Raw genomic sequence first — 26,366 nt, forward strand, 5'->3', positions numbered from 1 at the left:
ACTCACTTAAAAACTGCTTAATTTTAGGGCTGTGTATGCTTTGTGATTATTTTTGAACTATTCTAAAACTGAAACTTATAAGTTTAGATCTGTTAGGTATCCTGGGATACAGTATGTGTGAAAGCCATGACAAAACAAAGTTGAAATATGAGCTACTGGCTAAAGTCCAACCATCTGATGACAGAAATTCAAACTACAAAAAAACAGCCTCATTCTTTTCTTTGTTTCAACCCAAACTGGAATAATATATATTTTACTTCTGCAACATCAACATTTGTGGAAATCTGTGTGCATGAGCAAACAAAAATGAAGCCAAATTTTCTCCTGAATCTCATTTTAATATATTATAATTTTCCCTCGTGGTTATTATTTTAAAAGAAAAGCAATTATTCATTATTCTGACTTTTTATCAAAATTAGAAATGTGCTTGGCATATAAGACATTTAGTAATCATTCTGTCCATATAACAGGTCTTTCAATAATTAAAAAACAAAATTACAAAGTTAAATGCCAAAAATGTATGTAAGCAATTAGAATATATAATGATTTCCAAAGGGGGAGAAATTCCTTAAATGACCAGATAATTTTTAGTAACCTACCTAAAGTGTTGCTTCATTTTCACTGTCACACTGGAAGCAAAGTACACTTTTATTTAAAGTTACTGTTACATATTAGATTTCATCTGGATATTAGAAATAATTTGACAGTACAAAATATTTTGCCATCATAAAAGCCAGGAATAGATCTCGCAACTCTTTTCTCTGTCTTACACACATCATCTTTAATCTCTCCTTCCACATGTCACAAAATAAGGTGTTAAAACTAATTCAAAAGATTCAAAATCTAAAAGTCAGTGCAATCAATGGTAACTGTCTGGTTTAGTGGCATTTAGTACACTCATAGTGTCATATAACTACCACCTGTACCTAATTCCAAATATTTTCATCACTTCAAAACAAAAATAAACAAAAAACACCTTGTGCCCATTAAGAGTCAGTTATTCCCCCAACCCAGCTGCTGGCAATTGACAACCTGCTTTCTATCTCTAGATTTACCTAGATATTTTATACAAATGAAATAATATGCCAATATAAAATAAAAATTTAAAAAAGCAATCATATGATAAGCGACCTTGTGTATCTGGTTTGTTGATGATTTTTATTTTTTTTTAATTTATTAAGATTTGTTTTGTAGCCTAACATATGGTCTATCTGGTCTATTCTGGAGAATGTTTGATGTATGCTTGAGAAGAAATGTATTCTGATACTCTTGAGTGAAATGTTCTACATATGTCTATTAGGTTTAGTTGGTTCATAGAGTTAAGTCCTCTGTTTCTTTAATGACCTTCTGTCTAGATGTTCTTTTCACCACTGAAACAGGGTTATGAAGTCTATAACCATTATTGTACAATGATTTCTCCCTTCAATTCTGTCAATATTTCTCTCATATATTTTGGAGTCTGTTATTTGGTGGGTGTATACATATATATTTATCATTGTTACACCTGCTTGATGAACTAACCCTTTTATATATAAAAATGCCTTTTTACATAAAAGTCCTTTGGTAAAGAATCCGCCTGCCAATGCAGGAGATGCAACACACACGTGTTCAATACCTGGGTTGGGAAGCTGCCCTGGAGTACAAAATGGCAACCCACTCCAGTATTCTTGCCTGGAAAATTCCAAGGACAGAGGAGCCTGGTGGGCTACAGTCGATGGGTTGCAAAGAGCCAGACACAACTAAGGGAGTGAGCAGGCACACAACATTCTTCTAAAGTGAGTTTCCTGTGGACAATATATAGGTAGATCATATTTTTTATCTCCTATCAATCTCTGTCTTTTAACTGGTGAGTTTGCTTTATATTTAAATTGATTAACAAGGAAGGACCTGCTTCTTCCATCTTGTTATTTGTATGCTATATGTCATGTCTTTTTTTATCCCTTCATTTGTCTGATCTTGCCTTCTTTTGTGTTTGATTTTTAGTGTACTATTTCTATTCACTCCTCATTGCCTTTTCTGGATATTTTTTAGTGATTTTCTTAGTGGTTAACCTGAGGATTACAATTAACATCTTAAATTAATAATCTACTTTGAATCAACATTAACATATCTGTAATTGTTGTTTTACAAATTTTAAATCATATAGAGAACAAAACAGGAGTTAAAACCCCAGAAACAATACTGACTTTTCTATTTTCCTATATACCTGTACAGGTTTTTATCATTTAAAGATTTTCTTTGTATGATTTTGGTTACTATTCAATATAATTTGATTTCGGCCTAAAGGATTCCAGTTAGCATTTCTTATAGGGAATGTCTACTAGCAACAAACTTCCTCTGCTTTTACTATCTAGAAATGTCTTAATTTCTTCTTCTGGGACTCCTATTATGCATATGTTGTTACACTTGATATTGTCCCACAAGTACCTTAGGCTCTATTCATTTGTATTCATTCTTCTTGCTCTGCTCCTCAGACTGGACATCAACTGACCTATCGCCAAGATTCTGATTCTTTAATCTAGCTGCTTAAATCTATATTAGACTCTTTGAGTAAATTTTTCATTTTATCTACTTCTCAGTGCAATAATTTTTAAAATTTTGTATATATATTTGGCTGCACTGGGTCTTTGCTGCTGAGCACAGGCTTTCTCTGGTTGCAGCAAACAAGGCTGCTCTTAGTTAAGGTACAGTGACCAGGCCTCTCCGTTGCAGCGGCTTCACCTGTTGTGGAGCACAGGCTGTAGGTGTGCAGGCCCAGTAGTTAGGACGCATGGGCTTAGGTGCCCCATGGTGTGTGGGATCTTCCCAGATCAGGGACTGAATTTGTGTCCCCTGAATTGGTAGGTGGAGTCTTAACCACTTCACCATTAAAGAAGCCCTCAGCTCAGTAATTCCTACTCAATTCCTTTTTATAATTTTAATTCTTTATGAATATTCTCTATTTATTAATACATAATACTCCCTATTTCCTACAGTCCCTTTCCTATGGTTTCCTTTAGCTCTTTGAGCATATTTAAGACAGCTGATTTAAAGTCTTTGTCTAGTAAGCACAATGCCTGGATTTCCTTGGGGATGGTTTCTATTTCTTTTTTCCCCCTCCTATTCTGATAATTGCTGATAAACCATGCAATTCTTCAAACTGAAAATTAGACATTTTTAATATTGCAATGTGGTAATTCTGGAAATCAGATTCCTTCTTTTTCCCAGGGTTTGACACTGTAACTTGCTGAGGACTATAGTCATCACTTTGTTTAGTGATTTTTCCAAACTATTGTTGCAAAGACTGTATTCTTCCTCATGTGTCATCAGTGAAGTTTCTGCTCTATTATTTAAGCAGTCATCAAGTGCCCTCACAGAATTTCCTTAAATTTTAGATGCAAAAAATAAAAAACCAACAAACAAAACACATCCCAGCTATTTTAGTGTTTGTAGATTGGCTCTGAGCTAGGGTGCTCTTTTGATGTTTAGCTAGACTCTCCTATAACTCCGTCTTAACTTACCTCCACTTCCATGGAGCACACTATCAACAAGAAATACAAGGCCACTAAAGTCTTTTCCAAGTATGCATCAGGCCCTGAGTATCACTTTGGATTCCCTAGGCAGTAGTCTTTCAAAGCTCTTATTCCCTGAAATGTCTTTATTCTCATCCTCCTCCTTCCTAAGCTTTTTAGTCTGTCTGCTGCTGGTCCTATCTGCCGTCTCTTGGCCTGATGGGTTATAGGTGGTATACATGTCTTCACATTTTTAAAATAGATGATATCTTGAGGTGTGTGAAATGAAAGGCAAATCTTTGCACTGGTAGGTCAGTAAACTATGAGTTAAAAGGCACATTCACTTTTTAAAAAACAAAACTCTATATATTGCCCCTCACTGAATTCCCCATCACTAGTAAGCCACACTAGGAACGTAGGTTGCCATCCCCAAGACTGCTGCTAAGCTGGAAATAGTGAATGGTAGGCAGGTAAGCAAAAGGTCACAACACTTTCTTCCCAAAATTTATTGGCTTCTTTCTTCATTAAACATTACCCTGGTTGCTATAACTTTTTAAAATTAGATTTCAATGATCCAAAAAGTTGATTCTGTCCATTTTGGACAGCATAATGATTTGCTTCAGTGGAAGAACTGATTTTTTAACTGAAGAAAATGACAGAGTCATTTTCCCCACCATGTCTCCCAAAAGCATTCGCAAATTATTACCTTTAACTTATAATATTAAGCCCTTTATTTTCTTTCCTCACATCTCATTTCTTCAGGCTGGTTCATCTAGATGAGACATCCTTTCCTCTGTTCTTTAAAACTTTTATTCAAACTTAAAAGTATTCTCTAGAAACCATTCTCTAAACTTCCAGGTTGAGTTAAGTGCCCCTTACTTACACTGCCATAGCACCTGTTCTTTAACAAATCATCACATTCCTGAAATTGCCTGTTACTATCTCTGTCTATCCCACCAAACAGCAACTTGATAGCAGTCACATCCATAATACATTGCCTTCAGGAATAGTTTTATAACAAGCAATGAATCTCAACCAGAGGGGTATAATCTCCTCAACATTTCAGATTACAGGCTCCTCTTTTCTACTCCTAAAGCCTAGCATAATGCCTAACATCCAGCAGCTATACAGTGAATATACTTAATCCATGCAATTACATAGTTTAGGTGATACAGAGAAACAAAGTAGCATTTAATGAAGTAAATACCACAATCTTATTTTTCACTGTAGCAACTTACGTTCTGGTTGTTTTTCATTGGGTGTTATGGATCGCACAAAATCTTGTGGTGTCATAAACACTTCAGATTCACCATGCTCACTGATTACTTTCAAGGTGGCAAAATAGCGGAAGATTTTATCTGGTGTGGAATATGCACGAATCCTATTCTCATATTCCATCACCTAAAATTAGAAATTCAGAAAGTGTTACTGTATTAAGCAATTCTCATTTTCATGTATTTTCTCTTACTTGGGAGAAATTTTATACCATTTTTCCTATAACTGTTTTTTTTTAATATTAGAAATTACTTGTGTCTCAAAAACCTGTGATACACTACTCATACTTCAGTTGAAGCAATGATTGTGTAAGTTTTGTTTAGAATGTTTTTTAAGTGTTTTTTTTAGTTGGAGGATGATTGCCTTACAATGTTGGCTGGTTTCTGCTGTGCAGCATCACAAATCAGTCATAACTCTCTCTCTCCATATATATATGTATATGTATACTCCCTCCCTTTCTAAGCAATTTTATTTTATTTAAATTTTGGCTGTATTGGGTCTTAATTACTGCATGAGAGCTTTCTCTAGTTGCTACCAGTGAAGGTACTCTAAGCTCTAGGGTGTGCTGGCTAAGTAGTTGTAAGCCCACAGGCTTAGTTGCCCTAAGGTATCTGGAATATTTCTGGACCAGGGATTGACCAGTGTCCCCTGTAATCCAAGGTGGATTCTTAACCACTGGGCAACCAGGGAAGCCTTAGAAGTTTTTGAATAATTTCCTAAATCACTGAAAGCAAGCAAAAGAAAAATGTCATACAAGAATTCAAAAAGTCTCAGTCAAAAAGTCTCAATCAAAGGCTCCATTCACATGAGAGCCTATCATTTTTTAAATAACAAGTTTTCTGGAAGGGATTGATTTTACAGTTTTACTTTAATGCAATTTCCTGAATTCTAAAACAAAACAGACAAGGGACTTTCACAGATCTGAACAACTCTTTCAAATACAAAGGACATTAAACAACAGCATAAAAAATAAAATTACATATCATGGAAACTCAATTATTAACACATCTGAAGCAAAGACTTTTACTCTGGACTGAAACATTATAGGCTTCCAGAGAACATTTAAATATAGCATATTTAGAAAAGAGTAGACGTGGGAAGAACACAAGAAAATATTTGAATAGGAACAAAATTATATATGGCATACATTTAACTGAAAGAGTATAACATTAACATAAAATCTAATATAAAAGTTAATATAACGTTAATATAAAAGTCCATTTCCTTATCTAGCACCCAAGACCCCATCTGACCATGAAACATACAAAAATACTGTTATCTTTTGCATAATATTCTTGTACAACCTATATCGTACTTTGGTGAAAAGATTTCTCTCATACCTGAATTTTTATGTTGCAATAACCAATACTAAATAGTATCTTATAAATAACTGGCTAGAAAATATGTCAAGGCAATATGATCTAAAAATCCGTATTATAAGGCAATTATCCTTCAAATAAAAATTTTAAAAATCTATCAGTGAACTCAATGTCTATAAAAAACATTATTCAATGTCTATATTTTTAAAAAATTATTAATGTTTTAATTTGCTTTAATAACACAGCTATTACTGTAACTGTCATTTCTGGCTAGATGGTCACTTTGAGGTCACCAATAGCAGTTGGTTAACAATGGGCTCAATTCTATTACCAGATGTGCTTTCAGTCACCAAGAAAGGAATGCTAATTCGTAACTATACATAACAGGAATCTTTCTAAAGCTAATTTGCATTGAAGTCTGAATACTGATTTCAGAAAATTTTTCAATAGATTTGGCACATGGCAGACACACTAAGCATTTCCTTAGCAGCCTTTCAACACCTTAGTAGCCTTGAAACTTAGCTACAAGTCTTAAACCAAAGGCATTTTATATTTTACTATACATGCTGGGTCATACCAGGTACAAAACAAAAATAATCAGTTTGCAATATTTAGGGTATAAGCTACAGCTAATGCCAAAGATGGCTTTGTCAACTAAAATGTTAAGTCAATCATATGTAAGATAAAGGCAGAAAAAGAACAACTTAAAAAGTCAATGATTTACAGACTGAAAATCAGATCCTTCACTGCTACCCAAAAAATACACTGCTGAATATTATTAGTTTTAGTTTGAAATAATAGGTAAAGTAACAGACTTTCTGCATTTCCATATTTTTAGAGTTTAATAGAGATATACTGTATATTTTTGTTTCTTTCACTTAGCAATCTAGTTTTTTTTAAAGTCTTTATTGAATTTGTTATAATATTGTTTCTTCTCCAAAAGGCATGTGAAAAGATGCTCAACACCACTAAGTATCAGAGAAATGCAAACTAAAACTATAATGAGATCCTGACACCAGTCAAGATGGTCATCATCAAAAAGTCCACAAACAATAAATGCTGGAGAGGGTGTGGTAAAAGGGAATCCTCCCACACTGTTGATAGGATGTAAATTGGTACAGCTACTACAGAGAACAAGATGGAGGTCCCTTAAAAAACTAAAAACAGAGCTACCACATGATCCAGCAATCCCACTCCTGAGCATATATCTGGAGAAAAACATTGTTTGGAAAAAATCCATGTATCCCAGTGTTCAATGCAGCACTGTTTATAATAGCCAAGAGATGGAAGCAAACTAAATATCTATTGACAGATGAATGGATAAAGAAGATGTGGTACATATACTCAAGAGAATATTACTCAGCCATTAAAAAGAAGGACCTGGAATTTATCACATGAAGTAAAGTAAGTCAGAAGGACAAATATATGATATTGGCTTATGTATGAATCTAAGTAAATGATACAAATGAACTTATTTACAAAATAGAAACAGACTCATAGACTTAAGAGAACAAACTCATGGTGAGGGGAGGGACAGACTCGGAGTTTGGGACTGACATGTATACACTGCTATATTTTAAATAGATAATGAACAAGGAATACTGTATAGCACAGGGAATTCTGCTCAATATTCTATAATAACCTAAATGGAAAAAGAATTTGAGATAGACACTTGCAAGTGTACAAGTGAATCACAGTGCTGTACACCTGAAATTAACATAATACTGCTAATTAACTCTACTCCAATATAAAATAAATTGTTTTTTTAAAGAAGAGAGATAACAGTATTGGTGAGGGTATCGAGAAAAGCTGACACTTCTGCACTGCTGGTGGAAATGTTAAATTGATTTAGTCACTATGGAAAACAGTATGGAGGTTCCTCAAGAAATTAAAAATAGAACTATCATATGATCCAATAATCCAGCTTTTGGGTATATAGCCAGAGGAAATGAAATCAGCATCTCAAAGCGCTATCTGTCCTCCATGTTCATTGCAGCTTTGTTCACGATAGCCAAGGTATAGAAAAAATCTATGTGCCCATCATGGAATCTCAAGGAACTCCAAAGAACCAACATAATTTTGAAAGAACAAAATTGGAGGACTCTAACTTTCTGATTTCAAAACTTATTATAGTCATAAGAAGAATGTGGTATTGGCATAAAGATAGGCATATACACCAAACAAAGAGAAAAGAAAGCCCAGAAATAAACCCTCATATATATCAACAAATGATTTTTGATAAGGGTGCCAAAATCATTCAGTGGAGAAAGGACAGTCTTTTTGACAAATAGTGTTGGGAAAACAGGATATCCACATACAAAAAAATGAAGTTGGGGGCTTCCCTGGTGGTACAATGGTTAAGACTTCCAATTCCACTGCAGTGGGCATGGGTCTGATCCCTAGTCAGGGAAGTTCTGTATGCTGGGAGATGCAGTCAAAAAAGAAAAAAACAAAACTTTAAAAAAAGATGAAGTTGCACCCTTATCTAACTCCATATTAAAAAATTAACACACAGTGAATCAAAGACCAAAATGAAAGATCTAAAACTAGAAAACTCTTAGAAGAAAACATAGAACAAAAGCTTCAAGACACTAGACTTAGCAGTGCTTTCCTGGATGTGATGCCAAAAGCATATGCAACAATAGAAAAAAAAGAAAGACTTCATGGGTGTAGCTATGGCTGATTATTGTTGATGTTTGGCAGAAAACCACAAAATTCTGTAAAGCAATTATCCTTCAATTAAAAAAATTAAGTGGCAAAAAAAAAAACAAACCACCATATATAAGTTACAAAACACCTGTTGTACATCAAACAATAATATCAATAGAGTAAAAAGGTAATCCGCAGGACTTAGCAATCAGATCATATAAAAAAATACTAAAACTCCATTAAAGAAAATTTTAAAATGGGCAAAAGATGTGAACAGACATTTCTCCAAAGATATACAAATGGCCAAAAAGCACTTGAAAAAATGCTCAACATCATTGATCATCAGTGAAATACAAATGAAAACTACACCAATATACTACCTCACACCCATTAGGATGGCTAATATCAAAAAAACAAAAAAATAACTAGTGTTAGCAAAGATGTGGTAAAAGAGGAACCCTTGCTGGTGGGAACGTCAAATGGTGCAGCACTTCCAAAAACAGTGCTTCCATAAAAACAAGCACTTCCATCAAAAAAAAAAACCAAAAAACTGAAAATAGAATTACCATATGATGTGCTCGCTTCGGCAGCACATATACTAAAAATTTGGAACGATACAGAGATTAGCATGGCCCCTGCGCAAGGATGACACGCCAATTTGTGAAGCGTTCCATATTTTTTAATGGCTATACTACCCAAAGCAATCTATAGATTCAATGCAATCCCTATCAAGCTACCAACGGTATTTTTCACAGAACTAGAACAAATAATTTCACAATTTGTATGGAAATACAAAAAACCTCAAAGAGCCAAAGTAATCCTGAGAAAGAAGAATGGAACTGGAGGAATCAACCTGCCTGACTTCAGACTATACTACAAAGCCACAGTCATCAAGACAGTATGGTACTGGCACAAAGACAGAAACACAGATCAATGGAACAGAATAGAAAGCCCAGAGATAAATCCACGAACCTATGGACACCTTATCTTTGACAAAGGAGGCAAGGATATACAATGGAAAAAAGACAACCTCTTTAACAAGTGGTGCTGGGAAAACTGGTCAACCACCTGTAAAAGAATGAAACTAGAACACTTTCTAACACCATACACAAAAATAAACTTAAAATGGATTAAAGATCTAAATGTAAGATCAGAAACTATAAAACTCCTAGAGGAGAACATAGGCAAAACACTCTCCGACATAAATCACAGCAAGATCCTCTATGACCCACCTCCCAGAATATTGGAAATAAGAGCAAAAATAAACAAATGGGACCTAATGAAACTTAAAAGCTTTTGCACAACAAAGGAAACTATAAGCAAGGTGAAAAGACAGCCTTCAGAATGGGAGAAAATAATAGCAAATGAAGCAACAGACAAAGGATTAATCTCAAAAATATACAAGCAACTCCTCCAGCTCAATTCCAGAAAAATAAATGACCCAATCAAAAAATGGGCCAAAGAACTAAACAGACATTTCTCCAAAGAAGACATACAGATGGCTAACAAACACATGAAAAGATGCTCAACATCACTCATTATCAGAGAAATGCAAATCAAAACCACAATGAGGTACCATTACACGCCAGTCAGGATGGCTGCTATCCAAAAGTCTACAAGCAATAAATGCTGGAGAGGGTGTGGAGAAAAGGGAACCCTCTTACACTGTTGGTGGGAATGCAAACTAGTACAGCCACTATGGAGAACAGTGTGGAGATTCCTTAAAAAACTGGAAATAGAACTGCCATATGACCCAGCAATCCCACTTCTGGGCATACACACCGAGGAAACCAGATCTGAAAGAGACACATGCACCCCAATGTTCATCGCAGCACTGTTTATCATAGCCAGGACATGGAAGCAACCTAGATGCCCATCAGCAGACGAATGGATGAGGAAGCTGTGGGACATATACACCATGGAATATTACTCAGCCATTAAAAAGAATTCATTTGAATCAGTTCTAACGAGATGGATGAAACTGGAGCCCATTATACAGAGTGAAGTAAGCCAGAAAGATTAAGACCATTACAGTATACTAACACATATATGTGGAATTGAGAAAGATGGTAACGATAACCCTATACGCAAAAGAGAAGAAGAGACTCAGATGTATAGAACAGACTTGTGGACTCTGGGAGAAGGCGAGGGTGGGATGTTTCGAGAGAACAGCATCAAAACATGTATATTATCTAGGGTGAAACAGATCACCAGCCCAGGTTAGGTGCATGAGACAAGTGCTCGGGCCTGGTGCACTGGGAAGACCCAGAGGGATCGGGTAGAGAGGGAGGTGGGAGAGGGGATCGGGATGGGAAATACATGTAAATCCATGGCTGATTCATGTCAATGTATGACAAAACCACTACAATATTGTAAAGTAATTAGCCTCCAACTAATAAAAATAAATGAAAAAAAAAAAAGGAATTACCATATGATAAAGCAATTTCACTTCTGGGTATATACCCCAAAGAATGAAAAGCAAGGTCTCAAAGAGATATGTGTATACCCATGCTCAGAGCATCATTATTTATGATAGCTAAAATGTGGAAGCAACCTAAATATCCATAAACAGATGAGTAGATAAGCAAAACATGCTATATACATACAGTGGAATATTACTCAGCCCTAAGAAATTCTGACATATGCTACACTGTGATAAGTTTTGAGAACTAGGTGCAATAAGCCAATTACAAAAAAACAAAATCTATACGAATCCACTTGCATGAGGTTTTTTTTTCCCTTAGGTATTAAAAAATCATAGAAAGTGGAATGGTGGTTGCTAGGGGGATGGGAGAGAGGCGATAGTAGGGAGTTATGTTTAATGGGTATAGATTTTTAGTGTTATAAGATGAAACAGTTATGAAGATGGATGATGGTGATGGTTGCACAATATTATGAATGTTTTTATTACCACTAAACTGTACAATCAAAATTGGTTAAGATGGTAAATGTTACAGTATATGTGTTTACCACAAAAAATATTGGAAGAAAAACAAAAGAGACCTTGGGGGAGTACTGGAAGAACTAACAAGAAAAAAAATATGAAAATATTTAAAAGATATACAGGATACATCGTAAGGATTCAAAAGAAAAGAAAGGACATATAAAAAGAATTCCAAAAGAAAAGAAATGACAGTGAATCAGTATTGAAGCAATGTGTAAGAATTTTTCAGAATTGAGAACTTGAGGTTTCAAAAGGGACAGTAAAATTAAAGCTAAATAAAATAAAAAAGAGAAGCATGCACAAACTAATGACAAGAGTATGCCACGAACTTAAGTGATACGACTGTCCTAGATCTTTGTACTTGAGAATTTTTTTTAATTAAAATAAAATAAAACACACAAAACAACCAGGCCAAGCACAGGAACAAAAACAAATTCAGGACACTTGTTTACATCTGAAGAGGAAGAGAGAAAAATGAGGATAGGAGAGTATACAACAATGTATTTTTTATATTCACTGTTTCTTCTTACAATGAGAAGAAAACACAAAAAACTGAAGCAAATATAGCCAAATGTTAAAACCTGATAAAAATAAGTGTGGGTACATGTATATTTATGATAGTAGTCTCTATTTGTCTCACTCGATATTTAAAATACTACAGAAAAACCAACAGAATATAAAAGAACAAAAGCAAAAAGTTTACATGAAAATGATGGCTCAGAGGTAAAGAATTGGCCTGCAATGTAGGAGACACGAGAGGTGGGAAGATCCCCGGAAGAGGAAATGGCAACCCACTCCAGTATTCTTGCCTGGAAAATCCCATGGACAGAGCCTGGTGGGCTACAGGCCATGGGGTCACAAAGAGTCGGACATGACTGAGCTACTGAGCATGCAGGCATGATGATATCAAAGGCAGCGTGTAAAGATGGTAGCAGTTTGGTATTCCAGGGTAAAAATCTGAATAGGATAGTATCTAGAAAAAAGTGTGTGATCAAAAATGAAGCTTATTATTTTTTAATTTAAAGATAATTGTTTTACAATATTATGTTGGTTTCTGCCATATATCAGCATGAATCAGTCATAGGTATACCTACTTCCTCTCCCTCTTGAACCTCCATCCCACCTCCTACCCCATCCCAGCTTGATGAAAGGTTGTCACAGAGCCCCAGTCTGAGTTCCCAGAGTAATACAGCAAATCCCCACCAGCTACTTATTTTACATACGGTAATGTGTATGTTTCCCTGCCACTCTCTCCATTCATCCCACTGTCTACTTTCCCTCTCCCTGTGTCCATAAGTCTATTCTCTATGTAGGTGTCTCCACTGAAACTGAAAGTGTTAGTCACTCAGTCATGTCCAATTCTTTGTAACCCCATGGACTATAGCTCTCCAGGCTCCTCTGTTCATGGAATTTTTCAGGCGAGAATACTGGAGTGGGTTGCCATTCCCTTCTCCAGGGGATCTTCCCTACCCAGGGACCGAACCCAGGTCTCCCACACTGTGGGCAGCTTCTTTACCATCTGAGCCACCAGGGAAGCCACCAACGGAAGTGTTCACTGCTGCCCTGCAAATATGTTCATCATATTGTACCACTGTTCTCGATTCCAAATATATGCATTAATATATGAGATCTGTTTTCTTCTGACTTACTTCATTCTGTATAATAGGCTTTAGGTTCATCCATCTTATTAGAACTGACTCAAATGCATTCCTTTTATGGCTGAGCAATATTCCATTGTACATATGTACTACAGCTAAAAATGAAGCTTATAATTTAATTAATAAGAGAAGAATCTTTAACATGTCTATACATAGACTATGTAAAAGAATGAATAACAAAGAGTAACTAAAAGAAAGGACAGAGAAAGAATAAGTGTTCAAATAGGTTTGGGGGGACAAAATGACAAATGGGATGATTGCCTATTCACTGAGACTTTAGTGAAAGAAAGACTATATTTCAGATTTAGATTAAAAAGGGTTTATAGCTTTGGGAGTTATCAATTAAGTAAACTACATTGATAGCTTTTATTTTTTCTGTGAAGTACAGGAAGTAGTCAACTCAACTGCTAAGTAGAAAGTGGAAGTAGAAAATGGAAGATTCAAAAATAAATGTTTATTTGGGTCATTTTAGCCCTACAGTATAAAATGTGACATTTGACTATAAATGAAACTGCTGGTGGCAAGATAAATTTGAACTTTCCTTAAGTTCACTCCGGGCAAAAGATTAAATAGATGTATCATTTTGGAAACAATGGAATGATGGATAATTAACTTGTAATGCATAAATTCTGTTCAAGTTCACTTTAATCAGAAGTGGATTTGGGGAATGACATATTTAAGAGCTTCCTCCAAGTAAAGAGAAGATCCAAATTCTCAAAGGAACTATTCTTGCTTGCAATTATACATGCTCCCCACACGTAACTCAAATTATCTTGTTGTATTGATTAGTTATATATGTTAGCAAGTAAAGATAATTTTCTGAATTTCAATGCTAAAATTATCTTGTTGTATTGATTAGTTACATTTGTTAGCAAGTAAAGGTAATTTTCTGAATTCAATGCTAACATGCAAAATGTCTAAGAAGTTCAACCTTTTGACTTTTCATCACATGTCTGCTAAATTCAAATGTGCACTATCACAGGGACTACTAGAGAGGAGCTCAAACTTTCCACAGGAAAAGCTATATACAACAACATACTTTGTTAAAGATTTTAAATGCTAGAATTATGTAAAGTTTATGCTGTCCTCAAAAAGTAGTTGATTTGTAGACTTCCAAAGAGATCTTCTTCTGCCTTTATAATTTGGCATCATAGATCAGTATATCACAGACTCAACTTCACATATATGAGAACATTCAGCATGAGAAAGATACAAAAAGCAATGATCACCTTAGGTAGTTGAATTGAAGAACAAAGAAAAGATATATTAATTTTAACTACAAGTCCTATATTCTTTTCACTACCCCAATTAACTTCACATTCAAAGAATACATTTGACTTAGAACATGATGGAAAATTGCAAAGAAGTGAATCACTTCAAAGAGAATATAAATCATTTGAAATATCTGACAAAAGACTCAACAGTATTATTCTAAAATATAATTAACTATAGTTCTAATTAATTTATAAGACTGTGTTCCATACTTTTCTATCTCTGAATCCAGAACGTTTCTTCTTTTTCTCTTCTGGATAAGGCTCAAGACAAACACCTGCAGCCTTTTTTTCAGCATTACAATCTTCCCCTTCCTCTTTACTCTTCCCTTTATCACCAAGTTCACTCTTGATGTTGTTTGCAGATGGTGGAGATTCTGCAAGGGCCCTGGATGTGCAAAAAATAAAAATTAAAAAGTCTATCAATCAAGAAGGTCCATCATATTAAACAAATAGATTCTCAGGTAGAGCTTAGCAGGAGTAATAGCAATGAAATTCATTAAAAATTCTACAAGAAAAGGTTGCTCAAAAAATGAAAAATAGAACTAACATAAAATCCAGCAATTCCACTTATGGTTATATATCCAAAAGAACTGAGAGCAGGGTCATGAGGAGATTTTTGCACTCATGTTAATAGCACATTACTCATAATAGCTAAAACGTGGAAACAACCCAAATATATGCTGATAGATAAAACGGATAAAAGAAATATGGTATACTCATATATAGAATAATATTAAGCCAGAAATCAATCCCTTTTCCATAAAAGAGATAACTGGAAGAATAAAAGTACATGCAGGAATAGGATGGTCAGTCAACACTCACCTTTTCCACAACAGACCAGTACTTGCAGTTATTGCAGATGCTCCAAGAAAAGCCACCATCATTAGCCGTCGCCTGATCTGGGTGGGCTGTGATCCTCCATGGTACCATCGAGAGCGCACTGCCAGCTCTGCCAGTGCAGAAAGTGAGTTAAGACGAAACATCCTATGGACAAAAAGTAGAAATATTATTCCTAGCAAATGGCAGTGACAGTGATGATGATGATAATAACAGTATTAAAACCAATAAACACTAGATATTTAATGGCAGACAGTCTTCTAAACACTTGACAATACCATGCATTATCCCATTAAATCCTCAGAACAATCAAATGAGACAAATACTATGACTCATAAACCTGATATATCAGTTAAGGTACAATTAGAAGAAACCACATGGTAATTTGAACAGGGAAAGTTTAACATAAAGCATTATTAATTACAATAGGCAAAGAAATACTAAGGGGTAGAGACTTCAGATACAGGGAGCAGTCACTACTTACAGGGCTATTTCAGAGCAACAAAAAAGGAATATATCTGTAAAGGGGCCACTCCCAACTGGGCTGAGATCAGACACTGTGGTGAGGATGCAGCTATGGATGTCTGAGAAATCTGCTTAAGTGCTATACTAAAAAACTCACTGTAAAGCCATCCACAAGTGACTGAAGGAGAAACGGGCATTTCTTCTAGATTACATGACTTTTTGTAGTGGCAATTCATTCAAATCACAAAAAGTAACCATGCTTCTCCTCTTTGATTTTCTCAAAGCATAGTTTACTTCTTCCTGATTTAAATTATCTTGTACTTTGTACATATACTCACATATTCACATATTTGTAACATACATAAGTTTGCCCCACCTTCAACATACATACTTGGTTCTGAGTTTCCTTTAAGGTCAAAATTATTCTTTATCTTTCTGAAAACAGTCTAACACAGAGGTCATTACATTATAACTGCTTAAAATATTTAACAATTTTACTTTAATATGAAAAATATTAAGTTACAAATTACACAGGTACTGGCTCTGTACATTTAAGTATATTTCTCAGCCCTGATATACTATGTCTTTTGCTGTTTGGGTCCAAGTCAAGTTAGACTACTTAGTTGTCTCCCTGACTGGTTACTGACTCTTCTCTGAGATCAATATCTATAATCTCAAGTATATCTTTCTCCTAGCCTCCTTCATTCAACCTAGCTCCAACATCAAAGTTGGAGCTAAATCTTGCCCTTACAGATAAAGTGGAAAATTAGTAGTTTTTTCTATGTCATATAACCTAAGCTTCAGCAACACAATTCTTACATTCCTTTCTACCCTAGAAGTCACCTCATTTTATTGCACATAATCTAGCAAATTCCAGCACCAAGGAGATCGTCCTTTTGTTTTCTTCCTGTCAGTCAACTTCCAATTCACTTTTAAATTTACATTTTCCAAACCCACAAGTGCATTCATACACAGCATTGCTTCTGTCTATAACAAAAACAAGCACAACTAAAATACTCATATCTGGTGAAAACAATATTCATCATTGACAACAGAAAGAAAAGGGCACTTGAAAGTTTTCAATGTGAAAGACAAATAACAACCAATCCAAAAGCTGGACCAGGGATTTCCCTGGCAGTCCAGTGGTTAAGATTCTGTGCTCTCACTTCTGAAGGCCTGGGTTCAATCTCTGATTGGGGAACTAAGGTCGTGCAAGCTGTGTAGCATGGCCAAAAAAAAAAAAAAAATCTAACTGCATAAGAGATGTGGAAGACAAACAGGAAAGAAACTAAAATAATAATGACAACGTTGAGTAATACAGAAGGTGAAAGGGAATAGGAATCCAATGACTCAAGATCTAGTCTCAACTCTACTACTAAACAGCTGTGCACAAAGTAAGCTCATCTCTCCTCCCCAGAGAAGAGTTTATCTACTGATGAGAGAACTGCCTACAGGAGTTTTAGGGTTTGTTTTCTCTCTTTCATGTTCTCATACCTCTGGTGAAAAGATAAGGCAAAATTTAATCTATTTCAGTTAGGGGGAGAGACTAAAACAGTATATACATGGTTCAAAACTTACTAGCTTTGAGAACCCATTTCTGTATGCTATGGCTTCAGGGGATTTTAAACTTTGGAGGTCCTGAGTTATAGGAACATTCCACTTACATTTGGCATTGTTAATTCAAATGTTACTGTCTACATCTCACTTCACCACTGATTCTAATCTCATTCCCCAAAGTACACATCAAAATATATATCTATTCATCTTCTCTAGTGCCATTTCCAAAGGTGCCAAGTAAACTGAGGGAAAAAACTATCCCCCTGAGAACAGACAATTATAATTTAATTCCCAGCTTTGTACTGAAGAAATGGTGTAACTAGTTGAATGTGCCAATTTTTGATGAGAGACCATTTAAACAGATTTAAGGAGATCCACTTTCCAATTGAGTCTGGAAAACTGAATAGGCCAATTGGCAGCAGTTATGTAGTAATGAAGATTAACATGTACATTTATGACATGGATTAAATTAAATCAAAACCAGTGCATTTTTCTCTTCCCTAAGAGTCCCCATCCTTCTCCAAAAAAAGCGTGCCTCTAAAAAATAACTTTTATGTGAACTGAAAAAAGATGAAGAGGTATTTCTAATCAAGAAATGTCAGGGGAAGCAAGTAAAATATAATTCTGTTACCGAAGAAAAGCATTATCCATGCAACAAGAAACAGAACAAGTTAGTTAAAAACAAACAAACAAAAACCTGTAACAGTATAACATTACTGTTTCCATATCTATTCCTTTTAAACTATTATGCTTAAGGTATCGCTTTTGGTAAATTTCAAAGGGGCACAGAACCAGAAAATCACTTAATTAAATATCCATATTTTACAGGTGAAGGAACAAAGATCCAGATAAGTTATGCGGTTTACTTATAGCTAATTAGTACAAAAACCTAATCAGTACAGTAGATCCTAAAATTCTTGATTCCCAAATAAGCAACCCAAGGAAGGGGAATCACTTTAATTAACTGTTCGCAGCAAAATAAATATAACAACCACACTTCAGAAGGAGATCAAGTGTCCAACCATAGAAAGATAAACAATTTTATAATAACAGACTACAATGTAATACAAATATTAAAATTATAACCATTAGAAAGTATTAAATATTATTTCACAAGCCAACAGAAAGCTGTGCTAAAGATATAAAAAGACAGTTGGGAAAAGAAATAAACATGGCCCTGTAAGCTATGAAAAGATACTTAATATCACACATAATAAAAGAAAGCAAATTAAAAATATATTGAGGGCTTCCCTGGTGGTCTAGTGGCTAAGAATCCACCTTCCAATGCAGGGGACATGGGTTCGATCTCTAGTCCAGGAAGACCCCACATGCCACGGAGCAATTAAGCCAGTGCCTCACAGCAACTGAGCCCACGCGCTGCAGCTACTGAAGCCGGGGTGCCGAGAGCCTGTGCTCTGCCACCAGAGAAGCCGCCTCAGTGAGCAGCCCAGGCATCACGACAGTGACCCTCACTTGGGACTCGAGGAAGCCTGCACGCAGCGACAGTGACCCAGCACGGCCAATAAAAGAAATAAATCCCTTTAAAAAACCTATACTGACATTCACTCATTAAGCTGGCAAAATCCGGAAGTTTGAAAACATACTTGTTAGCAGTGCTGTAGAAACGGCACTGCTGAGGAATGTGTAAATTGGTACAATCTATGGAGGGCAATTTGGTAATATCCATCAAAATCATCCAAGTAAGTTGCATACACTGACCTAGCAATTCCACTTCTGACTTAATACACTACTGATACACTTGCACACCTCTGAAATTACACATATAGACAGCTATTCACTGCATCATGACTGTAACAAACCCACCTCTTTGCGACCTCGTGGACTGTAGCCTGCCAGGCCCCTCTGTCCATGGAACTCCCCAGGCAAGAATACTGGAGTGGGGAACCACTTCCTTCTCCAGGGGATCCTCCCAACCCAGGGATCAAACCTGGGTCTCCTGCATTGCAGGCAGATTCTTTACCATCTGAGCCACCAAGGAAGCCCATGAAACAAACAGCAAAAGACTAAAAACCACCCCAAAGAGAATCAAGAGAGAACTGCTTAAACTAAGGTAATACACACAGGGCAATAACACATAGTGATTAAAAGAGAAAGAAACAACTATGTATATATTTGAAAAGATTTTCAAAACATATTGTTATCTTAATAAAGCAAGGTGTGGGATAGCATATGTAGTACACTACCCTTCATGTAAAAAGAGGGGAAATAAGAATGCATATTTGTATATTCTTATTAAGTAACTCTGGAAGGACACACCAATAGTATGTGTCCTATACCAACATGAATAAAAGTAAGCAATACCAGTAGTGCTGTCAGGGTTGGGAAATGGGTGAGATATCCGACAGGGAGATTTTTATGACATAGCATTTTATTTTTAAAACTACACTTAAGTATTCATCTAGACAAAGAGTATTTCAAACAAGCATCTTCACTGAAGTTTAAAGACAGATACAAGGTAATATGTGCATGCCAATTAAATAAAGTAAAATATATGTGCAGCTTTTTAATTTAGAAAAAATATTTAGATGATGCAAATAAAACTTAATGATTATTCTGGGGAAAGAGTTTACTTAAACTTTCTCATTCAAAGAAAAATAAAGGCAGGCCCAGGTTGATGTTTTGTCATTTACCAGCCCTATGAACAGGCTGAGGTCCAATAATGCCTCAGAAAACAACCTACTGAGTGAGGTCTGCTCAGTTGTGTCCGACTCTTCACGACTCCATGGATTTAAGCCTGCCACACTCCTCTGTCCATAGGATTTCTCAGGCAAGAATACTGGAATGGGTTGCCATTTCCTTCTCCAGGGGATCTTCCCAACCCAGGGTAGGGATCGCACCCAAGTCTCCCACATTTCAGGCAGACCACCTTAAAGGCCCCCTAAGCTTTAACTCCCTGTATTAACTACATATATTATGGCAAACTTCCCTAGTAAGATAAGACTTACTTAAATCAAATTCACATCCCAATACTCAGATTACTGGCACATCCTGATTCAACTTATCAAACTATTAAGATTCCAGACTTTATCCTGAGCCTGACTTAAATATCTGCTTATACTCTATGTTATGCCCCTGGTATTTATGACCTCTGACAACTGCACATTTAAAGAACGCTTGGCTCCTGCACTCCAGACACTGGCCTACATAAACCTCTTCTGTACTATTTCTGTTTGTTACTCAGAACTACTGCTAAAAGTGATATCTGATAATACTAAGGCCAAGATAAATTTCTAGGATCTATCGCTATTTGGCAATCAATAAAACTCAGACCTCAACTAAAACCTCAGCTTTCAAAGTGTTTAGTTTACATCAACTAAAATTCTGAGAAAACAAGGACTAAGTGTTCTTTATATCTGTATTTCTAGACTTTAATACAGTATCTGTCACGGCTAGTATATACAGGTGACAGTCCAGCAAACTCCATGAACCTGGAAATACAGCTGCTCTCTGAGAGCTACATTATAAAATCACCAATATCTCGAACTCACAACTTTATAGTCATCTGAATGGCAGCTGTATACTAACCACAGAGTTGGACTCAGTAGGCCATCAGAGCCTCAACCATTATCTCAATTATACACTTAACTCTCCTTTATTCTATTTCTATGCTCACTTAAATTGAAGAAAGGAGGGAAAACCAGACCATTCAGGTATGACCTAAATCAAATCCCTTACGATTACACAGTAGATGTGACAAATAGATTCAAGGGATTAGATCTGATAGACAGAGTGCCTGAAGAACTATGGACAGAGGTTTGTGACACTGTACAGGAGGCAGTGATCAAACCATCTCCAAGAAAAAGAAATGCAAAAAGGAAAAATGGTTGTCTGAGGAGGCCTTACAAATAGCTATGAAAAGAAGAGAAGTGAAAGGCAGAGAAAAGGAAAGATATACCCATTTGAATGCAGAGTTCCAAAGAACAGCAAGGAGAGATAAGAAAGCCTTCCTCGGCGATTGTTGCAAAGAAATAGAGGAAAACAACAGAATGAAAAAGACTAGAGATCTCTTCAAGAAAATTAGAGATACCAAGGGGACATTTCATGCAAAGATGGGTACAATAAAGGACAGAAATGGTATGAACCTAACAGAAGCAGAAGACATTAAGAAGAGGAGGCAACAATACACAGAAGAACTATACAAAAACGATCTTCACGACCCAGATAACCACGATGGTGTGATACTCACCTAGAGCCAGACATCTTGCAATGTGAAGTCAAGAGGGTCTTAGGAAACATCACTACAAACAAAATTAGCAAAGGTGATGGATTCCAGTGGAATGATCACAAATCCTAAAAGACGAGGCTGTGAAAGTGCTGCACTCAACATGCCAGCAAATTTGGAAAACTCAGCAGTGGCCACAGGACTGGAAAAGGTCAGTTTTCATCCCAATCCCAAAGAAAGGCAATGCCAAAGAATGCTCAAACTACTGCACAATGGCACTCATCTCACACGCTAGCAAAGTAATGCTCAAAATTCTCCAAGCCAGGCTTCAACAGCACGTGAACTGTGAACTTCCAGATGTTCAAGCTGGATTTAGAAAAGGCAAAGGAACCAGAGATCAAATTGCCAACATCCGCTGGATCATTGAAAAAGCAAGAGAGTTCCAGAAAAACATCTATTTCTACTTGACTGACTATGCTAAAGCCTTCGACTATGTGTATCACAACAAACTGAGGAAAATTATTCAAGACATGGGAGTACCAGACCACCTGACCTGCCTCCTGAGAAATCTGTATGCAGGTGAAGAAATAACAGCTAGAACTGGACATGGAACAACAGACTGGTTCCAAATTGGGAAAGGAGTACATGAAGGCTGTATATCGTCACCCTGCTTATTTATCTTATAAGCAGAGTACATCATGAAAAATGCTGGACTAGATGAAGCACAAGCTGGAATCAAGATTGCCAGCAGAAATATCAATAACCTCAGATATGAAGATGACACCACCCTTCTGGCAGAAGTGAAAAAGAATTAAAGAACCTCTTGATGAAAGTGAAGGGGACAACAAAAGATGAGATGGTTGGATGGCATCACCGACTCAATGGATATGAGTTTGAGTAAACTCCTAGAGTTGGTGATGGACAGGGAGGCCTGGCATGCTGCAGTCCATGGGGTCGCAGAGAGTCGGACATGACTGAGCAACTGAACTGAACTGGTGCTCACTTAGTAACTGTGATTGTAATTCTGCTTCCTGTTTAGACTGCCTTCAAAGAGAGAGCATGTTGATCAGAAGATGGGCATTTCTAGTTCTCGGGATAAATTAAAACTGGCAATCTGCAATCTGGTTTATAATTTTAATCTCCCATATTAGTCAGTCTAATGAAGCTTCACTGAAGCAGAAAAATTACATGGCAATGATAAGATTCAGTTTGAAGCCTTGTTCCATGGTGACATCTTGCCCCTCTCACTTGCCATTTCATTCAAACTTACACCCCAGAGAGAATTTCCCAAAAGTTTTGCATGGCCAGAGTCACTGAACCTAGGGAACCACATTTACTTTTCCTTCTGCCCAGGGTGTAACTAAATAAGTGGAAAGCAATAAATGAAGAGTCTAAAGAAAGGGAAATGATGGGAATATTGTTTTGCTGGACATGATACAGATTGTTGTATGAAATAAGCAAGACTACTTGCACTTTTTCTACAATAGTAATATAGGAATACATTTTTGTTGAAAATATTGTTGTAGAGAAATATATAAAGAAACTATGTATACATGCACATATATATATTCTTCTTCACATTCTTTTCCATTATGGTTTGTCACAGGATATTGAATATAGTTCCCTGTACTATATAGTAGGACCTTGTTGTTTATCCATCCTATATATAATAATTTGCCTCTGTTAACCTTAAACTTCCATCCTCCCCTTCTCTAACCCCATTTTTAACTTTGATACTGACAAATTATCCTTCAATATTGACACTTCAATTTACAAACCCACTAGCAGTGTATGAGGTTATTCCTTCTCCTGTATTTGCTAGTCTCAATCTTTTCCATTTATATTAATATGACACATAAAAAATCTAGTTTAATTCATATATACCCTATAGGTGTATAGGACTATAGGTAAATAGGGCGATAAAGCAAGCTGAGTGCTGAAGAATTGATGCTTTTGAACTGTGGTTTTGGAGAAGACTCTTGAGAGTCCCTTGGACTGCAAGATCAAACCAGTCAATCCTAAAGGAAATCAGTCCTGAATATGCATTGGAAGGACTGATGCTGAAGCTGAAGCTCCAATACTTTGGCCACCTGATGCGAAGAACTGACTCACTGGAAAAGACCCTAACGTTGGGAAAGGTTGAAGGCAGGAGGAGAAGTGGATGACAGAGGATGAGATGGTTGGATGGCATCACCGACTCGATAGATATGAGTCTGAGTAAGCTCCGGGAGTTGGTGATGGACAGGGAGGCCTGGCGAGCTGCAGTCCACAGAGTCACAAAGACTCGGACACGTCTGAAGTGACTGAACTGAACTGATACCCTATAGTTAATGAGTTTGACAGTATTTGTTTATTTTTCAAGAGTTCATTGTTGGTTTTCTGAGGACCATTAGAATATTAAGCTGCATTTATTTTCTTTTGTTCCATACTCCCAATCTCCGTGCTTTACCTTTATCTTTCCTTACTTGCAAAAAAGGGGCCTTTGTTTCATCTAGATTTCTTTTTTAGGTATAAAATAATATATTTAGGTTAGATGTAATATTAATCCTTTCATTAGAATGTTATTTTTATTAAACAACAACAAAAGGTTATAACTTCCTTAATCTGAACCATTTCAATACTTTTCTAATTAAATCCAACTGAGCTCCACCAGAGCTGCCTTGGAAGACTTGTTCTATCTATTGTTATGCTTTCTAATGACTGGTTACACTTTCAAAATACTTGAACTGATTAGTCATTCATCACATTACTGAAAAGAAAATATGATTTAATCTAAACAGCAACGAAGTTCTCAAAACTACCCCTCAAGTGTTTCATCTTCACACTAGCTAAAATTGACACTTCACACATACTAAAAACTACAGTGCACTCAATTCAACTGCAGTACAAGGACACAGCTACTTCAGTGTTTCACAACACAGATGGATGCAATTTTTAAAATTTATTTTACTAAAGCTACAACCTGGAACACTCATTAAATACACACTAGGCAATAGTGCAAACATCAACAAGTATATTGATTTCACTGATATTTGCAACATTTATTCTTTGCCAAGGGTGTGTGTTATCCCCAAAGTACATGCAATCTATGAAAGCGACAGTTGCCAGGAACATAGGAGAATAAACAATAGGGAAAAAATGAGCATTGCTATTGCTGTATTTAAGATTCATTGACTTCTGAGAGCAGATTTAAGTAGTTCCAGATTGCCAGTGAAAATATTCCTTGGATGATCTTTAAGAATTATTGCAATTAATATTTTCATAACTGATTTCATATCCATAGTTTATATGCCCATAAACTTCATGGCAAATAGAAGGGGAAACAGTGGAAACAGTGGCTGACTTTATTTTTCTGGGCTCCAAAATCACTGCAGATGGTGACTGCAGCCATGAAATTAAAAGACGCTCACTCCTTGGAAGGAAACTTATGACCAACCTAGACAGCATATTAAAAAGCAGACACATTACTTTGCCAACAAAGGTCCGTCTAGTCAAGGCTATGGTTTTTCCAGTGGTCATGTATGGATGTGAGAGTTGGACTACAAAGAAGGCTGACTGCCGAAGAATTGATGCTTTTGAACGGCAGTGTTGGAGAAGACTCTTGAGAGTCGCTTGGACTGCAAGGAGATCCAACCAGACCATCCTAAAGGAGATCAGTCCTGAATGTTCATTGGTAGGACTGATTTTGAAGCTGCAACTCCAATAGTTTGGCCACCTGATTTGAAGAGCTGACTCACTGGAAAACACTGATGCTAGGAAAGATTGAGGGCAGGAGGAGAAGGGGAAGACAGAGGATGAGATGGTTGGATGGCATCACTGACTCAATGGACATGGGTTTGGGTGGACTCCGGGAGTTGGTGATAGACAGGGAGGCCTGGCGAGCTGCGGTTGATGGGGTCGCAAAGATTTGGACATGACTGAGCAACTGAACTGAACTGAACTGAACTGAGCGTTCACTAACCTGGGCTTATGTGTCTTCATGATAGCAGAAACAAAGGACTGCAACTAATACAATATATAAAGCCTAATATAATACTCTGGGCTTAGACACATTCAAATGTTTGTTGATTTAAATAGAAATACAGTATTTTGAATAATTCCAAATACTTATAAAAATACTGACTATATAATAGGCTATTGGACTGAAAGTGAGAAGAATCAAGTTTCTAGTTTGGTTGTATCATTGTTTCTAAACGCCTTAACATGACAAAGTATTTCTGTACTATTCCTCTGACCAGCATTTCTTTAGACCCGAATGAAATTCCACTTCATCCAAGTGGGATTTATTTACATAACTTACAAAAGTTGTGTAAAATAATCATTACTACTCTCGATTCCTTCCTCTGAATTCCTATATAATTAAGAGTTTCTACCACTATTATAGTACTTTGTTTATTAAATCATTTTAATGTATGCCTGCAAACTTGCCAAAGAGACTACAAATCTAGAGGTATGAAGTATATTTTAGCTTCTAAGTATCCTAAGTGCCAGTTAACAAATCTGAAGTTATTACTAACAGTAATAAGAAGCGTTAATGTTCAATTACACTTTAGTACAAACAGAAGACTTAGCGTCTCTTTCTACCTCTACTACTACCCTGCTATGTGACAGTAAAAGCCTTATCCTGTCTAATAATGCAGGGGGATGCACAGCACAGGTGGTTATTTCTAAGCTCTTTCTGGCTTTAAGAGTTCTTTCAGGAAAACAAAATGTA

General features: G+C 36.2%; 1 protein-coding gene and 1 non-coding gene across 2 annotated transcripts in view; one reads left to right on the plus strand and one right to left on the minus strand.

Moving 5' to 3' along the window:
- MICU1 (mitochondrial calcium uptake 1) overlaps window positions 1-26,366 on the minus strand; it is a 224,997-nt gene that overhangs the window by 177,213 nt on the left and 21,418 nt on the right. Inside the window, exons 2-4 of the mRNA XM_020896445.2 lie at window positions 15,433-15,594; window positions 14,821-14,995; window positions 4,730-4,892 (exon numbers count right to left, since the gene is read on the minus strand). Coding sequence (XP_020752104.2) covers window positions 4,730-4,892; window positions 14,821-14,995; window positions 15,433-15,593 — 499 coding nt within the window. The 5' untranslated portion in view covers window position 15,594. The remainder of the gene's footprint in view (window positions 1-4,729; window positions 4,893-14,820; window positions 14,996-15,432; window positions 15,595-26,366) is intronic.
- On the plus strand, window positions 9,309-9,414 carry LOC139036163 (U6 spliceosomal RNA). The gene has a single exon (XR_011488895.1). It is a non-coding gene; the product is annotated as a U6 spliceosomal RNA (small nuclear RNA).

Source organism: Odocoileus virginianus, chromosome 7 (genome assembly GCF_023699985.2).
Source record: "Odocoileus virginianus isolate 20LAN1187 ecotype Illinois chromosome 7, Ovbor_1.2, whole genome shotgun sequence".
NCBI lineage: Eukaryota > Metazoa > Chordata > Mammalia > Artiodactyla > Cervidae > Odocoileus > Odocoileus virginianus.